Source organism: Harpegnathos saltator, unplaced genomic scaffold, assembly GCF_003227715.2.
Source record: "Harpegnathos saltator strain DR-91 unplaced genomic scaffold, Hsal_v8.6 scaffold93, whole genome shotgun sequence".
Classification (NCBI taxonomy): domain Eukaryota; kingdom Metazoa; phylum Arthropoda; class Insecta; order Hymenoptera; family Formicidae; genus Harpegnathos; species Harpegnathos saltator.
The window spans coordinates 2,793,995-2,814,312 of record NW_020230721.1 but is presented as its reverse complement, the minus strand read 5'-3'; the positions used below and the strand labels follow the sequence as shown (position 1 = coordinate 2,814,312).

The 20,318-nt window shown below is 39.0% G+C and overlaps 1 protein-coding gene across 1 annotated transcript in view; it reads right to left on the bottom strand.

The window, feature by feature from the left end:
- Window positions 1-11,534: 11,534 nt before the first annotated feature.
- Window positions 11,535-20,318, bottom strand: part of Dhc98D (Dynein heavy chain at 89D) — a 44,624-nt gene continuing 35,840 nt past the window's right edge. Inside the window, exons 44-54 of the mRNA XM_025307709.1 lie at window positions 19,225-19,977; window positions 18,617-18,955; window positions 17,271-17,469; window positions 17,069-17,211; window positions 16,809-16,970; window positions 16,014-16,317; window positions 15,411-15,622; window positions 15,017-15,184; window positions 12,789-12,968; window positions 12,428-12,574; window positions 11,535-12,291 (exon numbers count right to left, since the gene is read on the bottom strand). Of these exons, the coding sequence (XP_025163494.1) occupies window positions 12,145-12,291; window positions 12,428-12,574; window positions 12,789-12,968; window positions 15,017-15,184; window positions 15,411-15,622; window positions 16,014-16,317; window positions 16,809-16,970; window positions 17,069-17,211; window positions 17,271-17,469; window positions 18,617-18,955; window positions 19,225-19,977 (2,754 nt within the window). The 3' untranslated portion in view covers window positions 11,535-12,144. The remainder of the gene's footprint in view (window positions 12,292-12,427; window positions 12,575-12,788; window positions 12,969-15,016; window positions 15,185-15,410; window positions 15,623-16,013; window positions 16,318-16,808; window positions 16,971-17,068; window positions 17,212-17,270; window positions 17,470-18,616; window positions 18,956-19,224; window positions 19,978-20,318) is intronic.

Here is a 20,318-nt window from a genome sequence, read left to right as displayed (position 1 = left end):
TTTCGGGGATTGGACTGCGAAACGTTATCAGCGTTCAAGGGTAGAACTATGGAGGTCCTACGGGGTGAATGTACAAATTATCGCGGGTGTTGAGGCGTCCGATCACAAGGACTGCGCGTTTATTTTGAATTCTGCTGCTGAAATGGGACCGGTGGATGCTATATTCAGTTTTGCTGTGCTAAAAGACTCTCTTTATAAGAACCAATCTGCTGAGTCCTTCGAGGAATCATTCAAGCCGAAATTAATAGCAACGAAAATGATGGACGAGCTGTCCAGGAAGATGTGCCCTGATCTACGTCATTTTGTCGTCTTCTCATCTGTCTCGTGTGGCTGAGGAAACGCTGGGCAGACCAATTATGGTATGACCAATTCTATCATGGAGAGGATGTGTGAGAAAAGAGTACAAGACGGATTACCTGGGATGGCTAAGTGGGGTGCGGTGGGTGATGTGGGTCGATAAGCAAGAGGATAATAAGGAATTGATTATCGGCGGTACTTTGCAGCAGAATATTCAGTCTTGTCTGCAGTCGCTGGACACTTTTATGGTGCTAAATCGGCTGATCGTGAGCAGTATGGATGTGGCTGAGAACCATGCGGAACTGGGTGGAGTGATGGACATTTTGGAGACCGTAGCTAGTTTTTATTGGTAAATTTTGTTTTTCATAAATGTGATAAATTTGTTGCACGTTTCGAGATTTTTGCGATAAAATATTGAAGATATAGCTGAACAATTACGATTAATATAATATATTAATATATATTAATTAATTAATATATATTAATATATATAATATATTAATATAATATTGCTTTCTTTATAGGTAGTCAGGATATTGTTCGTATTTTTTTCGTGTTTTTGTTGTTACGAATTATTGTAAGCGACCGTGGTTAGAAATAAAGAGCCGTCTTTGTCTGTTTAGAAGTCAAAGACATAAAAACAATTGGACAATGCACCCCACTATCAGAGATCCGTATGGACTCAATGATGGCGGTGGAGATCAAACAAACGTTGAAGCGAAAGTTCGATGTTTACCTTACGGCGCAAGACATTCGAAATTTCACTTTCGAGAAACCTGGAAATATGGCCGACAAAGACAAGCGTTTCGAGCAGACTAAGATATCTAACTGTTTCGCCGCCTGGCTCCCTTCGCAAACAATTTACAAATCCTAATACACCGCAACCAGGATCATTTTCAGCAACGAGTTTTATTCTTGAATTCATCCTGTTGTCCGTATCCATCGCGGATTTGAGCTTACCGATCCACGGAAACTCGTAATTGTTTATGACTATTTGACTTCTGGTCCCGTTATGGCACTTCCCGCCTTTCTCAGAAACAGTACCGTCTCCCGTTCTGTGCGTTTTTCCAAAAGGATAACCATTACGAACGTGTTGTCGTTCAATACTTTGTGAGGCTATATGACCGATAGATCTTGAGATAACAAGAAGCTTTCGAATCTATTCTCCTTTGCAACCAAGGTGAGATTAGGTCGCACTTTGCTTAGAACTACGTGAGCAATTGGAGTAACTATATCCTCCAGAATCGATCATTTTGACGTTTTTCAAATCGTAACATTCAAGCGCAATATGTATCAATACTGCATCTTTCAAGGATATCGTGGTATGACCGAGGTAAGCAACAAACTTGTATTCGTCGTGTACCGGTTCAACGTGTGTTGGTTGGCGAGATATGTTCATGAACTTTGGCCCACAAATTTCTATTCTTCCGGATACAATAGCATCAAAAGAACCGTAGACACGTACAGGTACATTTATAATAAAATTCGAGGTGAGCAATATCCAGATGAGAGACACAAAACCGTATTATACAAAGAGCGTATTAAGTCAAAATACGAAATTGTTTTAAAATAAACTAACAATAAGCAGTCTTACTTCGTCTTACATCTTTTTTCCATTGAGAGTTTACGGATCAGCGTCATGTGATATTCGGGATCGATTACTAATTTGCAAATTTCAGTCGGTACATAAAAGTTTTTCGAGTCAAATGACAGAATTTTCATTTGTAGCATGTTGTCTATGAATGGCACCCATTTCGTCGACCATGTGATATGTCCTATTCTCCTATCAATTGAAGCACTCTTCAATGAGCAAAACAAGTCGTTGTACTGATAGCCACGGAGTCATAGTCCCTTGTAAATATCTGAAATATTCATGCACTCTTCAACATTGTCGTTCATAGATGAGAACTGAATAGGTATTTTCTCTTTCGCAATATCGTCAGGCACCCTCACGACCTCACTGACGATCACATTGTCTCCCTCTATAATCTCGAAATTGTTACTGCCTGTAAGAATATTACAATATTTACAAATATTACAAGATAATACCCCTCTTTCTCTGAAATCAACATTGCCGATTTGTCTTTTGTGGAGAATTTAATATCGTTGCAACTTCGCGACGATTTTCTTTTATTTCTTTTCATCGATTATACACAGTTAATAGTTAATATTTTATCACAATACCGCTGAAAGAGAATACCGAGAGACGAGGCTCTAATATTAGGTGTACAATTTTGCTTCCGCCGTTTTCCTATAGAGGGCTTTAGCGGTAAGTAGTGGTCGAAATAAATAGATCATAGATGTCATGCAATAAACTTGGGCATCTGTCAACATAACCCCATAGAAACATTAGTCGATTTGTATCTGCATCATAAAGTTATTCTCGATTGAAAATGTCAGTTTACGGGCCAAATTCTTGTCATTTGCGGGAAGTTTTGAATTTTCTGCTTTAATATGAAGAAATCTGCGGCTGAGGCTCATCGAATGCTCTCAAATACTTATGGTGAGGCCGCTATTAGTGAAAGAACGTGTCGTGAGTGGTTTCAACGCTTCAAGAACGGTGATTTTTACGTCGAAGATCGGCATAGCGGTGGAAGAGAGAAGGTTTTCAAAGATGCAGAATTGGAGGCATTACTTAATGAAGACTCGTGTCAAAGTCAAGAAGAATTGGGAGTGACTCAACAAGCAATTTCAAAACGCCTCAAAGACATGGGAATGATTCAGAAGCAAGGAAATTGGATGCTGTACGAGTTAAAACCGAGAGATGTTGAGCGGCGTTTGTTTGCTTGTGAACAGTTGCTTGAAAGGCAAAGACGTAAGGGATTTCTGCATCGCATTGTGACTGGGGACGAAGAATAGGTTCATGACGATAACCTCAAGCGCACAAAATAATGGGCATATCCCGGCCATGCTTCCACGTCGACGACCAAACCGAATATTCACGGCTCCAAGGTCATGCTCTATATTTGGTGGGACCAGCTCGGCGTAGTGTATTATGAGCTGTTAAAATCGACTGAAACAATCACAGGCGATCGTTATCGAACGCAATTAATGCGTTTGAGCCGTACAAAAGCGTTTTCAATTCCGTACTGCTAGTGCGACGTAAACGTTGCAGAAGGAACTCGGTGTCCTATTCGCAATAGTTTCCCATCGGTTTTTTCGGATGACTTGTAATACTTCGCTTTATTTTGGCAGGAATATTCACTGTACGAAAACGTTTCCGTACTGCTAGTGCGACGTAAACTTGACAAAAAGAAGTCGCTGACACGATAAAGTAAGAAGCCGATTTACGTGAAAACAAGCATATTGTTTCTGAAGAATCATTTTCTTGCAATAATATTCATTGCTCAAATTATTCTTTATTATGTTACACTGTATATATATCAGCAAGTCAAAGAATCCGAGAAGCAGCAGCAAAATGCTTATTTCGGTGAGAAGGCAAATATCGGCAGCGTTGAATTCACATTCATATAAGATCTGTGTGTAGAAAAGTCGAAATGACATGCACACACACATTTGTCCGAAGTCTGTGAGAAAAGATATATATGGAAAAATGCGATGAAAGGATAGCGTAATCGCATCAGCGCTTATTCGGGAATTGTCTTTACTATATAAATACTATGTAAATATATATACACATATGTGTTAGGTCCTGGAGGAGGAACGCAACTTGACACTTGCTTTCGCAAGCTCCGACGTACTCGCAAGTCTGCGGTGAAGATCAAGGATCGGAATGACCCTTTTATCTGGCGCGGACGTACGTCGGTGGTCCTTTATTTGGGTCAAGGAACTGAATCCTTTTACCTGGGATAGGACCGTGAGCGACGGTTGAGGTAAGAATTTTTGGTTGAGAATAATTATTTGGATGATTGGCTTAAAATTATAAACAACTTGTTTTATTAGTGATTAGACGGATGTTCACAATGAAATAAAATTTATAAGCTTTTATAATGTGTACGTATACATATATGTATAAACAATCGCATTCTGAGCAAAATTCCGTGTTCGTTATATCCGACTGTGATCGAAAAGATTGGGCCACTGACACCGGATTTCACAATTAAGGCGGAATGCCAAGGGGGATAGGGAAAAGAAAGAAAAAGGAAGGAAAAGAAAAGAGAGAGAAGAAAAGATAAAAAAATAAAAAGAAAGGGGTCACTCTGGCAAAAGAAAATATAAATAACTTACTGTTGGTTCTATGATCTTAGTCGACAATGAAAAGTGTAATTGCTGCGTGTCTGTGAGGATGGACCCAAGTTTTGCGCCAAGAACAGGAAGCTGAGTTCGGCAGGATCGCTCGCAATGCCCCAAGAACGCACGAGATCGTTGCACAGAATAATTAACAACTGAAGAACTTTGATCTGCCTAAGTCACTAGTAGGCTTGGTTATTAAGAGACCCTGAAGGGGTGTTGAAGAGAAGACTCTGTCCTGGCTGCGGGTCGGTCGAGAGGAGAAGTAGAAGTGGCATAGCTTTTTCATTTTACTAAAAACGTCACCTCGGTCGAGAGGGTGGGGTTTTGGAAGTTGCGTCAGGCTCCAAAGTTTATGTCCAAATATGGATATAGGATTTTGTTGCAAAACTTTTCGGAAGTGGGGTTTTAGGGAGGCCTGAGATAAATATGGTAAAAGATCGAGTATTTATGGCGGTAAAAGACTTCAAGGTTCCGCTAGAGTTAGTCAGAGATTGCGCGCAATAAAAATTTATGAATAACGTGGGAAACGCATGAATTTCCGAAGATCAAAGGTTAGTAATATCATATAACAGCATGAAAGATTGTCTGGTCGGTCCGTCTTCAAAGAAAATTGTTGCTCCGAACAGGAAGTTATTCAAGGTTATTTGGAGAGGAGATATATGGCTAAAATAACTCGGCGGATCTTTCTGACGGAAATAGGGAAACTCCGGTGATTAAAGCAGAGAGAAAAAAAGAGAAATCTGTGTGTGTGTGACGTCACTGTTCTCGGAGGGTCATGGAACATGAACATTTGGTCGTATAATATAAAATGCAATCCGCTCTACTTGACAACGAATTCAAAGTACGCGGAGTCCGCAGGACGTAACATATATGTATCAAAATTCACTAACGTCGATAACAGATGATAACGATATAGACATATAGACACGTTCCGATGAATATTGCGAAAATATACATTATGAAAACATAGTATACATAATGCATATTAAAGATCTTCAATATTCGCAATGTATATTGAAATATAGTCTATATATAGAGCAATCATTTAGAACACACATAAAAATAGCAATGAGAAGTAGGAAGCTTTTTGCATTGTATTCTATATATTGGGACATAAGATATCTTGTAGTTTTAGTATTTTATCGTTTCGTACAAGTGTACGAACAATTTTACATAGATATCTATCTTTGTCGCACATATATTTAGAATACAATTCCATAATATTGCTCACACTGTTTTCGCTGTGTTTCTTTCGGTGCATATATTCTAAGACAAATTTGTATGTATTCAACATGCAAATAATATATTTGTAAAACTTGTTTTGTGTAACTTATATATAGAGTTGAGAAGTAACTCGTTACTTGTAACGAAGTTACAGTTACAGTTATTTTTTTTGGTAAATATAACTTAACTTCGTTCCGCTTTTACATCTGTAACTGTAACTTAGTTACATTTGTTTAATAATTAGTAACTAATTTAATAGTTATTTTATATGTTTCAAATTTAAATTTTTGGCAGATCAACACGATAATAGGACGCGCAATGCTTGATATCCAATAAGCACATATACAGTTATTCCGGCTGCATTTAAAAAATTGTATAAAATAGCCGGTACGAAGTATATCGCTTCTGGAATATTTTGTTATTAACCAGAGCGTTCATGCAAATCGTATTAGGTGTACAGTATTGTATAAAATAGCCAGTACCGAATACATCGCTTCTGGGATATTTTTTTATTAACACCAACAATAACTATATGATAAATAAAATTAGGTAAAACCTTTTTACCTAATTTTGCATTGATTATCCGCGTTATTGGACACGTAACGCCGTAACAGTTCCGTCGGACGATTGTTTTCGTGTCGCTTACCCGTGCTGTGACCCGTACGAAGTCAGCGTGCGACACTGATTCTTCACTGTTCCACAATACATACATATATGTCATTGTGTCAGTGTGTTCCGCGATACATAGTACCGCAGAAGCAGTAGTGTGTATCGCCGAATATACCAACTCGCACAAAAACTATATCTGTGTAGAGACAGTGGAGAATCGCTGTCATGAGTTCATTTCGTGTCTCTAATTAAAAAGATAAAACAAGCGCAACACGTATTGTGTTATTTTTAGAAATTTTAAACTCAAATAATATTTTTAGGCATATATGTGTACATAACATAAGTTTTTACAAGTAAAACTTATAACTATAATAAAACTCTACAACACTATTCTACTGTACAAAAGAAGTGATATATCAGGTGTAGTAAAAAGAAATCCATTATTTTTCCAATAGATGGCTTTAGTTATCTGTATCTCGCGTTGTATAAGTCCGATCGGGTTCCACTAGATGGCGTTAGAAAGATGAGATTTCGTGCTAAAAAAACTTCTCTGACAGTTTTGTGATTAGTTAACTCAGTTTTGTTTGAGCGCGCGTCAAAGATGGACACTAGCAAAGAGAAAGTACGCTATATTTTACAGTTTTTCTTCGATAAAGGCGAAAACGCAAGCCAGGCGGCTGAAAATGTGAATAGTGTTTATGGTCCTGATACTGTAACAGCCAATCACGCGCAATTTTGGTTTCGTCGATTCCGTTCCGGTAATTTCGATGTCAAAGATGCACCACGCACTGGAAGGCCAATTGTCGAAAATATCGATAAAATCATGGACATTGTCGAGTCCGACCGTCATGTAAGCACTGTTTCGATTGCCCAAGAGCTAAAGATTGCACAAAAAACCGTTTGGAACCATTTGAATAAGGCTGGATACAAAAAGAAGCTCGATGTATGGGTGCCACACGAGTTAACGAAAAAAAACCTCATGGACCGAATTTCCATCTGCGAATCGCTGCTGAATCGCAACAAAATCGACCCATTTCTGAAGCGGTTGGTCACTGGTGATGAAAAGTGGATCACTTACGACAACGTCAAGCGAAAACGGTCGTGATCGAATCGCGGTGAACCGATGGAAACAGTGGCCAAGCCAGGATTGACGGCCAGGAAGGTTTTGCTGTGTGTTTGGTGGGATTGGCAGGGAATTATCTACTATGAGCTGCTCCCCTACGGCAAAACTTTTAACTCGGAACTGTACTGTCAACAACTGGACCGTCTGAAGGAAGCAATCGCCCAGAAGCGGCCAGCTTTGGCCAATAGGAGAGGAATTGTATTCCATCAGGACAACGTCAGGCCACATACATCGATAGTGACTCGCCAGAAGCTCCGGGAGCTTGGTTGGGAGGTTCTTATGCATCCATCTTATAGTCCGGACCTGGCACCAAGTGATTACCATCTGTTCCTGTCCATGGCGAACAATTTTGTTGGTGAAAAATTCGCTTCAAGAGAGGCTTGTGAAAATCGACTGTCTCAATTTTTTGCCAATAGGGACGAGGACTTCTATGAGAGAGGCATAATGAAATTACCTTCAAAATGACAACAAGTTATCGAAACAAAACGGCGCATATTTGACCTAAATCGGATCATTCTAACTATGGTAATTAAAGTCTTCAATTTCATGCAAAAATAATGGATTTCTTTTTACTACCTAATATTAGACCAGTAGCGCCAACTGAGAAACCTAACATATATATATATGATTATTGTATACTTAATATTTTAAGAATTCTCAAATTCAAATTATTTCCTTTTTTAAGATATATATTATGTACATAACATAAGTTTTTACAAATAAAACTTATCAAATTATTTTTCTTTTAAGATATATATGTACATAAGCTTTTAAAAGTAAAAATTATATCGTATTATAAAAATTTAACACGTTTTTAATAGTGTTCAATATTTAAAAAAATTATCTGTTTAAAGGTCATTGCTATTCAAGAAAAACCTAGCTACAAAAAATGTCCATGGCATAAATTTTTACAAGTAAAATTTATCATTATTTATTAGAATACTGAGTTATATGGTTATTTTACTTGTTATTATATTAGGTGCGCAACTAAGTTCCCGCTGTTTTTCAAGAGATGGCTCCAGTAGTAAGTGCTGGTCGATTGTGACATAACCAAAACGTCATGAACCAAGCTTAGACATATGGTAAACAAACCGCTTTGACACATTAGTGATTTTGTTTTTGCGTCATATACTTTTGGTTGTGTGAAAATGTCTTATTTTGTGCCAAATAATCGTCATTTGCGGGAAGTGTTGCTTTTCTTCTTTCATTCGAAGAAAACGGCGGCTGAAGCGCATCGAGAACTCCAAAAAGTTTACGGAGATGCTGCTCTAAGTGAAACAACGTGCCGTGATTGGTTCCGTCACTTCAAAGACGGTGATTTCGATGTTGACGACCGTTCGCGTGAAGGAAGGCCAAAAACCTTCGAAGACGCTGAATTGGAGGCATTGCTCGATGAGGATCCGTGCCAAACGCAAAAAGAGCTTGCTTCAGCATTAGGAGTTACCCGCCAAGCCATTTCCAAGCGATTGCATGCGTTGGGAATGATTCAAAAACAAGGAACTTGGGTTCCTTATGATTTGAAGCCAAGAAACGTTGAGCGTCGTTTTTTCGCCTGTGAACAACTGCTCCAGCGGCAAAAAAGGAAGGGTTTTCTTCATCGCATCGTTACGGGTGATGAAAAATGGATTCATTACAGCAACCCAAAGAGAACAAAATCATGGGGACTGCCCGGTCATGCTTCTACGTCGTCGGCTCGGCCGAATATTCACGCTGCGAAGGTTTTGCTGTGTATTTGGTGGGACCAGGGCGGTGTTATTTATTATGAGCTGTTGAAACCGAACGAAACCATCACTGGGGAACGGTATCGAACTCAATTGATGCGATTGAGCCGAGCACTGCGCGAAAAGCGGCCACAATACGAGCAGAGGCACGAAAAAGTGATTCTACAGCATGACAACGCTCGGCGTCACGTTGCCAAACCCGTTAAAACCTACTTAGAAACGCTCAAATGGGAAGTCCTACCCCATCCGCCACATTCCCCAGATATTGCGCTGTCCGATTATTACTTGTTCCGTTCGATGGCACATGGTCTGGCTAATCAGCAGTCCCGCTCATATGAAGACATCTCAAAATGGCTTGATTCGTGGGTAGCCTCAAAAGACGAACACTTCTACCGTGACGGTATTCGAGCTCTGCCAGAAAGATGGGAAAAAGTTGTCGCTAGCAATGGGCAATATTTTGAATGATTCATTTGTAACCATTTTTTCACAATAAAGTTGCATTTTCATCAAAAAACAGCGAGAACTTAGTTGCGCACGTAATAACAAATTAATTATTATAACAATGCAATAAAAAATATTTAATACAAAAACTCTTGGCGCGGCTGCACCAAAAACTATATTGAACTAAAACTTGTTTAATACATACATGACAGCATTTTTATTATAATAAAATGTAGTCTACTGTAGTCTAATTTCTATGTAGTTGTAAATTCTCTCTATACATATACGGTGTAATGTTTAATTTAAGTTTCTGTAGTATTATAATAAATTATAAACCTTCACTATAGAATATACCAGGTTTGTAAATATGAAACCGGAATTTGCCCATTGATGGCCTTAGCTATCAATGTAGTTACCGTCAAACCGCATCATTGGCGCCATTTCTATTTGTTGACATCTGACAAAAATTTTCAACTCACAACAGTACAAGTTTCATACAACAGCATAGTTTGCAATAGCGTTGAACATGTCGAATTTTGTGCCTGGAAGCTACGATTTGCGGACAGCATTGATTTTCTGTTACCATTTGAAGAAAACTGCTGCAGAGTCGCATCGAATGCTTGTCGAAGCTTACAGTGAGCATGCTCTTGTTAAATCACAGTGCTTTGAGTGATTTAAAAAATTCAAACGTAGCGATTGACGTGAGAAACGAAGAACGTGGAAGACTACCGAAAAAGTTTGAAGACAGCGAATTGCAAGCATTGTTGGATGAGGATGACGCTCAAACGCAATAACAACTCGCGGATCAATTAGATGTGACACGAGAAGCCGTCTCCATACATTTGAAAGCCATGGGAAAGATCCAGAAGATGGGAAAATGGGTTCCATATGAACTGAATGAAAGACAGCAGGAAAACCGAGAAACCATTTGCGAAATGCTGCTCGCCAGGTACAAAAGAAAGTCATTTCTCCATCGAATTGTGACTGGCGATGAAAATTGGATATATTTTGAGAATCCTAAGCGTAAAAGATCATGGGTAACTCCAGGCGAACCATTGACATCGACTGCAAGGCCAAATCGCTATGGACGGAAGACAATGCTCTGTGCTTGGTGGGATCAGAAAGGTATGATCTATTATGAGCTGCTAAAACCTGGCGAAACCGTTAATACTGAACGCTATCGACAACAAATGATCGATTTGAATCAAGCTTTGCGTGAAAAACGACCAGAATATCAAAAAAGGCAACACAAAGTGATTTTGCTTCATAATAATGCACCATCACACACAGCAAAACTGGTGAAAGAAACGGTTGAGGCGTTTAGTTGGGAAATATTTTCGCATGCGGCTTACTCACCAGACTTGGCTCTGTCTGATTACTACTTATTTGCATCGATGGGACACGCACTTGTTGAGCAGCGCTCCACTTCTTACGAAAATGTACGAAAATGTCTCGATGACTGGTTTGCCTCAAAAGAGCAACAGTTTTTTTGGCGTGGCATCCACAAATTGTCAGACAGGTGGGAAAAATATATAGCCAGCGATGGGCAATACTTCGAATAAAATATTTTTTATCATTTTCATACAATAAACGTGTATTTACTATACAAAAATTCCGGTTTCATATTTACATACCTGGTACAAGAGAGTTTCAAACACTAATCTTTTTATGAGCTGCAGAGATTGAGAAATCTTTTTGCACAATGAAAGTACTTATAATAATGAAGGCTGGAAGACAAAGTTTTATATAAAATTCAATGAAAAATTTAACAATTATAGTTTCCTTGTCATAATATTACTCCACGCATGAGACAGACAGGGATAGTATTATGTCTGCCTGCAGCTCCATCGATTATGATTATGTGGAACTAATCTACTGTTCTGTTTTACCCCAAAATGTAGCAAACACAATTCCGCATGCATTAGACACTGACTTCTAAGCTCATTTCTGTTACTTCAGTATTATTCTTTCATATTATGGCTAGTCCAGAAGCAAAAGCTTTTGCATGGATAAACTACAGAACTTTTATAATTAATAAGTAAAGTTACGAGCTGACACAAAACATGTATACCGATGTATAACGAAACTGTAATTTTTTAGTTTTTCATTGAATTTTACATTAAACTTTGTCTTCCGGACTTCGTTATTATAAGTACTTTCATTGTGCAAAAGAATTTTTCAATCTGCAGAGCTAATAAAAAGAATAGTGTTTGAAAAGATTGAAATCAATGTGTTGGTAAAACAGACGGGCCCAGAATCCCCTTAAGTGCAAATGTAAAGCTTATTAACATGGATAAATATTTAATAAATATTTATATCGCGAATGTCTGTGTATTTATTGTATTAGTGGTATTAATTATGACATAAATAGTATTAGTGGTATTAATTATGACATAAATATAGTTAGCAATTATAGCATTAATACAGAATTGCATCGTAAAACGCAGTGATTCGAGGTCTGGGAAACTTCCTCCAACTTGTATCTCTACACACCAACAGGAATACAGAATATCTATATCCGAATGAAACTACTCTTCAATCTGTATTTAACACTAAACAAACGCCCTGCAGCACCCAATGCGAAATGTGTTCTGAAACCGCCAAGTCCGCCTCGAACACTAGACCGGCGCCGAGGGCATTTCGCCGGTCGGATGTAGTGTATACTGGAGTTTTGAATGTATTCTGCAATATAAACCGTGTATATTTCAATATCTGTAATGAATGCAAACATTAGAATTCACTCGAAGCCAATTAACGATAGACTTCTTTTTTATCGACAGCGAACAGTTCGTACACTAAGGCGTCAATTGAACCATACTTGTAGCTTTAATCGATGAACTTCGGTAGGTATGATAGTCAATATCGGTAGTTCCTCTATGAGAACCTTCGGGTAAGATCTCCTCAAGCAATGCTCCTCCATATCCCATCTAGCGCCTTCCAGATACAATCCGTGTACGTAACAGCCCTGTATTGGTTGTGGATTTCAGAGTAACATAGCACTAATGTTCAACAGGTGAAACATCCCAGTCAGAACCATAATGTTGATTCGACATTGATTTGACATTGAAATGGTCGATGAAACGTTGAATCAACGTTAATTCAATTCTCATCGACGTCGAATTAACGTTGTGATTCTGACTGGGATCATGAACAGAGTAATAGAGAACGCCGGTACTCACCTCATCAGGCCTTTCTTCCACATCGTCGGGCTTGGTGAACTTTGACATCACCGTGTACATGACAGAACGATCGAGGGGCCAGTTGTTCTTACGACAGGTCATTTGCACTAAAGCCGCCAGATAAGTCTCCGGCATATGTAGTCCGGATAACCAGAGTACGATGGGTTCGTTCGCGCCAGACTAACATAAAAAAAAGGAATTATTCATTATTATTCATGGCAGAATAGCCTAAATGAAAAATCTTACGCCAGCATTAATAATCAATTGTAATAATATGTAACGGTAGAGAAACAATAACATGTGGATGTGTTTAATGGTTCACAGATGTCCAAGTTGGCACATAATTATGAGATAATGTTGGAATAATTATAATAAATACGGAATTATACACTACCATTAATAATCTTATAACCAATTGCAATAATATACAGTATGTCCGGGATCTTTCGGAACGAAAAAGTGTGAAGATTAATCAGATCAAACTAAGAAGAAAAGTTAAGTGCCATTTTGCAAAAATCGCAAGAGGTATTGAGTTATTAATGATTGAAAATGACCACATCTAGAAACTCTTTTAACTGATAACTTGAAAATTTGCATACTTATTTGCAAAATGGTAAAGGACTTTTTCGTTCAGGATGACTTAATCTACAATTGTACGACGACTATCGTGTCTAGCAATAGATATGAATACATTGAACTTTGAACCTTGAATCTTGAACCTGTCGCTAAGCACAATAGCCGTCATATAATTGTTGACCATTCTGAACAAAGAAGCTTTTTACGATTTTGCAAATAAGTATGTAAATTTTTAAATTATCAATTTAAAGAGTTTGGTCATTTTCAATCATTAATAACTTAATAACTATTGTGATTATTACTTGACTTTTCTTTTCAGTTTGATCTAATCAATCTTCACAATTTTTCGTTTCCAAAAGATCCCGGACACTATATAATAGTAGGAAAAAATGATAGATATATTACATTTGCCTACACATGTTGCCTGCTACATGCTGCTACATCTAGCAGGTCAAATGTTGAAAAGTATGAAAATTAATTGCGAGATCATATCATTCCTGAAGTTGAAAATTAATTGCGAGATCATATCATTCCTGAAGTTGAAAATTTATTTGATGCAAACATGCAAAACGTTTGGTTCCAACAAGATGGAGCAGAACCTCATTTTGTGGTACGAGTTCGAGAATTTTTAAACCGTTCTTTTCCTAATCGATGGATAGGGATAGGTAAGAGAGGTGCCATTGAGTGGCCTGCTAGATCACCTGATCTATCTCCTCTTGATTTCTTTTTTTGGGGACACATCAAAAGTAAGGTTTATGCGACGAAACCATATAATTTGAAAGACCTGAAGAATCAAATAATGCAGGAAGCATCTCTGATCACTTTAGAACAAATAAGCCATGTGATCCTTAGTTTCTATGAACGTTTAGCTCATTGCCAAACAGTAGAAGAAAGACATTTTGAACATTTGATTAATTGAAAAAGTAAAAAACAATAGCCTGAAAAATGTTACCACACACACACACACACACACACACACACACACACATACACATACACACACACACACACACACACACACATACACACACACACACACACACACACACACACACACTACGGAGAGGGTTTGGATTCTTAAAATACTGCGAGAATGACGAACCGTAGGGTCCTGATCTCTGTAGTGACACACATACACACGCGCGCGCGCGAGGTGTAAATCTGACCGTGCAACTTCCGCGCGGTACACTTTGGGTAATGATAATGCCGGCAGTACTGTAACTTTTAAGCGTCATAACTCGGAAAGAATTTAATAAAATTGACTTCATTATATTGTTTTAGAAAGCTCTCGAGATAAGCTATAAGAATTTCCAAAAATAAGGGATTCCGTTTAAAAAAACAAAGTTGACCTTCATATGACCTTACCAATGCCACCTATGGTCAAACTGTTATAACTACTAAATAGATCTTTTTAAGCTCTACAACTTTTGTATCAAACATTTTTTCGTATCTTTCATATTTTTCGAAATATTTTAGCGTTCCCGGACTTTTTGAGGACCTTGTATAATGGTAGAAAAACATGGGGAGGGAGAACAGTGTGGAGGAAGTGTAGATGTGAATGTTTTCCTTAATGGACAGATTGGTGCCAAGTTGGCGCAGGCACAGAGTCGCAGAGTAGCATTATGATAATTCGACGTTTCGCTCGATCATACCCAGTTAGTGTACTGGACTATCCTCTTTTGAAAGTGGTCCATCCAGCCGGCGAGGCTCTTCCGCGTGTCTGGCGCTAATTTGGCCCATTCCTTCGGCAGGCTACCGTTATAAAGCGCCACGGAAATATTCTCCAGCGTCTCGTTCATTCCAATCTCACCGGCGATAGCCTGAAGTCAAGATCAGTTGCGTTTTTATTCCGGATATCATGGCTCATATTCTAAATTCTCTTTCATCGTTAAAAGTGTCTTTAAGCCTCCTGATTGGCCTTTTAGAATCACTTTTAGTGGCGGAAGAAAGTTCAGAATATCAGGCCCGTGTATATCCAGATCAATCTCGCATCGTTGGGTCCAAAACTGTTCAGATGCATTAAATGTCAAGGATTCATCGGCCGACCTTTATCAGCTGATTCAGCGTCCTCGTTATCGTTCTTATCAACTTGTTGAATCTCTTCAATTCTTGAAAGAGCACAATCGCGGTCGGCGTCACTGCCACGGTGAAGTTTTTCTTAACCTTGTTGATGTCGTATGGCGCAGGTATCTTAGTCAGGATCTCCTTCGCTACATTATTGATGTACTCGTCCTTGCTGATGCCGGTAACGCTCACCGCTGGAAATTTGATATCATATTTGCGGAATGTCGTGATTGATCGTAGAGTGCAATAAACTCGATGATCTGACTTACCCTTTTCATCCGAGCGAGCTGTAATCATTCATTGTAAAAATAAAAAGAAATATTGCGGCGCCGCTGGGTATGATTGAAATCGTTTGGTTTTTTTGTGAACGAAATGACAGTTACCGAAGTTTGCAATTTCTGTTGTCAATTTGATGGTTCGATTTAACATCTAGTTAAACTGTCATTCTCTCTTATTTCTAGCTCAAGTTTTATATTATAGATTTTCATCTCGAGTTAAGATACTCATCGTGATATTAGATGTAATAACTAATATTAAAGAAATCGTGCTCGATGATTTAAAGAAAATAGAGACGAGCGTTCGCACCTGTTTGAGGCTGAAGTTCAACAAGGTGCCTCCACATTTCCTTAACCGCCTGTGTGAAGTACCCGATCTCGACGTTCGGATGTAATCCGAAGACATCCGGGGTATTGACCAGCGGAAGCTCCTCGATAAACTGCAAATAATCGTCGCGATTTCCCTCTGGCGGCATCACATAATCGACGACGTCGTTCTTGTAAAAGTGAAATGGCTGGAACTCGTCGAACAAAAAATCACCGAAGTACTCGTTCATGTATGTGTGGGAGACGCGACGATCGTAGCTGTCTATCACTCTCCCGCCGTACATCACCTGGTTAGCATTGAGCGTGAAAGAATGAGTTGCGTTTGAAATGTGCGTAAAGAACACCAAGAGCGATAATACGAGTAAATCCGTCGAGCAAAAATTAAGTTTGAAATATTGAACATTCGGAAAATGAAAATTCACACATATTTCAGATATAAAATTAATATAAAATCAGGTATAAATATCACATACGTATATTGAATTATTCGATGATGAGTGCGTAGGTAGAAAAAAATATTGCAGACAAAAGTTGTTCAAATTAATTGGTAGAAGAAGATGATATAATAAAAAATTGGGATTTCCATTTAAGAAAAGTAATGATCAGTGAGTATCTCAAAAGTGCCGCCATTTATAAACAAAAGGATATAGTTGTTTTATGTCCCTGTTAAAACGATGCAACTTTTGTTCGAAACATTTTTTTCTAAAATGCTTGGTTTTCGAAATATTTTACCGGTCTGGGACTTTTTGGACACCCTGTATATAAGATCGGAACGTACTTCGCCGATTAGGTATTTAAAGCTGCTCCACGGTATTCTGGAATCCTTTATCGCGAGCGCCTTCGTTAAATAGATGTCCAAGATGGCAGTGCATACGTTAAAGTCCGACTCATTGAAATCGTATTTGATGTTCCATCCAATCTTATCGTACTTTCTCCTCTCCTGCAATATTAAATGGCAAAGGTGTTTGTCCGAAGGTGTCTCTGTCCAGCTGGACGATTATTATAAAATCGGCTCGATTATCCTGAGCGTCCACTCACCTGGATAACCGCGTGATAAAACGCCAGGACGTAAATCAGATGCTTGTAAAGAGGATGAGAGCAACTTTCCAAGAGCTGCGGTCGCATGTTGAAGTACATGTTTTGCAGGTTCAGCTTCAGCCCACTCGGCGGCTCCATCACCACTGCAAATGAGCCGTGTTTGCGAATATGCGACGTTACACCGATCGAAATTCACTCGTACCTTTCAGCGATTGCTGGAGTATGTCGATTGGAAAGTTGGGAATCGGCTCTGTGGTGAGCCACAGCCGGAAGTCAGGGTGGGCTTCCATGTCGTTCAAGATCTTCTCCAGCTTCCTCATGAAGGGCAGTAGCAAGTGGCAGTTTTGAAACATCAACCACTGACCCCTCACTGTCGCCGATTTCAATAAGTCTATCGCGATCTGTCATGAAGAATATAACGAATCTGTGATAAGAGCCATGTATAGTCTCGATCATAACAAAATTAACGTTAACACGTTCGTTATCAGCACGTGTGACGCATTGATTTCTCACTTCAAGCTCATTCTCGGACAAGAATGATCGTTGGTGAATTTTATCTCTATATGAACATAATCACACGTATAATTACACGCATAATTATATGTATAATTACATGCACATCGAAGAGAATACTTATACAAATATTAGATATATACAAATGTTTTAGTCCTTTTTTCAGCTTTTTTTTTCTAATTTTTTTCTGTAATTTTTTTTTCTGTAATTTTTTTCTGTAATTATTTTAAATTGAAATATTTTCTCGCCGTTTTGTGTTTTCATAAGGTTGATATTAAACTTTCTGAAACGCCGTTCATTATGATTCATTGATTCATTATGATTCACATAATCTTAAAAATAATAGTTGATACAATATGCGTTCGATGTGAATTCCAACAAGGAACAAATGCTGCTAAACCACGTGAATCCATACAACAGCTCTTTTACAACATAAATGTAATACAATTGAAAGAAATGTTCATGTTCGTGACAATCCATAATATTGACGTTTAATTAAATCAGAGTATTTTTTTTCCTTTTCTCATTCGACAGCCATTTTCCCTTATTTTTATACATGGTTGTACATGTTGCCAGAGACGAAATATGGATCACATAAAATTATATATATTTAAATATAATTATATAATTTAAATATAATTATATAATTTTATATAATTATTTTTTCTCGAGACTTTTAGCTGAAATTTATAATTGAAAATTTTTAACTGAAAATTATTAAGCTTACTTAACACGTTCGTTATTAAAGTTGCATGTCTGGGACAACGTTAAGCTTTTGCTCCATGTACATATTTTTCCTTTTACATAATTTTATAATGAAATAATTAGTAACGTTCTTTCTGTACAAGTTTTAACTTAGGTTAGGATAAATTTATATATAAACAAATTAACGCGAATAATCACATAGCTGCGCAATTTGTTTCGCACACGAAGAAAAATACACAATTACATGAAGAAAAATACGGTACGTCTGTGGAGAAAGTTTCTCCGATAAGCTGAGATAATAACTGAAACATGCTGAAAATAACGACTCACCTTCTCCTGGCTCTGACCGAGCGAGAGATACTTGAATCTTCCTCCGCCGCAGCCGTACTGGTCGGCCAACTTCATCAGATCGGAAGTGGGATCCGAACCCGGACTCAGGATAAAGACTACGGGCATCGTGGGCGTACTCTCCTCGAAGATCATGTCCAAGTTTACCTGGGGCGGGGTGATGTACTGCTCGCCCATGATCTGGGTGATGTAGTTGATGATGCCGCGGTAAACGCGGTCCACGCGGAAGCAACGGAGCAGCATCAGCTTCTCGAAAGGTGTCAATCGCTCGGCGTACTCGCACGGAAACTCCTCCGACTCCGGCGCGTCCGAGTCGTACCACTGAAAACGACCGATCAGGGTCTCACCCGGTTCTACAATACATCGTCAAGGCATTGTCACACGTGCGCAGAGTACCCGATTTACCTGTCTGATATACATTTTGTGCGCGCATGAATATATATAATATATAATTGAATATATATAATATATAATTGAAATGAATGCATATAATATATAATTTGTGCAAGATACAGCTTGAATGTTCAATACAAAATGAACTCTCCCTCGAATCGGCCTGTCGCGCGCTTCGTCTTCGTACAGCCCAATACCTGCTTCCAATCTTCTGCGCAGTCTCGCAACTCTTCTGGCAGCGCTTCGAACTTGTCAGGGAAGTCGCTCGCTAGCTTGAGAACGTCCTCCCAGCCTGTCTGCGGCAGCCACATGGTAGGATTCGACTTGACCGACTTCTCCAAGGCCATGCTACCCTTGATGAAGAAGTCCAGCTGCTGTTGTCGCACGTTGCCCACGCTCTGTTCGATCTTTATGCAGATTTGCAAGGAGAAGAGCAGCTTGTGCCGCTCGAATATACCGGTGCAGCCGTAGTCGTAGATGTTCTTCGTCAGCATCGGAATGATGTTCTTCAGTCGCTTGACCAGCACCGGGTCCGGCAGCGATCTCCTCAGCGAGTGAACGAATACCTCAATATAGCTGATCAGGGAGTACTGGTACATGGAGTTCACGGTGGCCATATCGGCCAGCACGGAGAACATGATTGCGCCTCGTTCCGCTACCAGACGGTAACCTTCGCGAAGTTTGTTTATATCCGCCGCGGTGACCTCCGCGAGGAACAGCTTGCTCATCACCTCGTTGGCGCTGGACTTGATGTTCTCCAGGGTTTCGATCAGGTCGATGTTGTCCAGCATGTTGCCCTGATCAGACGCGATCTCACGTAGGAGACTGTCCTCTAGATTCTGGAGCAAGTTCTTATTCTCGCTGGTTTCTATGATCAGTGTTTCTCGTTGCTCCTCGATATCCGGTCGCTCGAATCTCACCACCACCGATAACAATTGATTCTCTAGACCCTTGGAAGATAAGCATGGGACATGAAATTCATTTTTTGATTTGGAAAACTGCGCTGTGTCATGTGCTTAGTACGGAAAGGTCCTTGGAAGTTGAGATTTTTATTTACAAGAAGATTAATAAAAAGAGAAAAGAAGAGAAGAGAAGAGGAGAGGAGAGAAGAGGAGAAGAGAGGAGAGAAGAAGGAAGAAGAGGAGAGAAGAGAACAGGAAAGAAGAGAAGAGAAGAGAAGAGAAAAGACGAGAGGAGAAAAGAAGAAGGAGAAAAGAAGAGAAGAGAATAAAAGAGAGAAGAAAAGAAGAGAGGGGAAGAGAAGAGAGAGAGAGGGGGGAGGGGGAGGGAG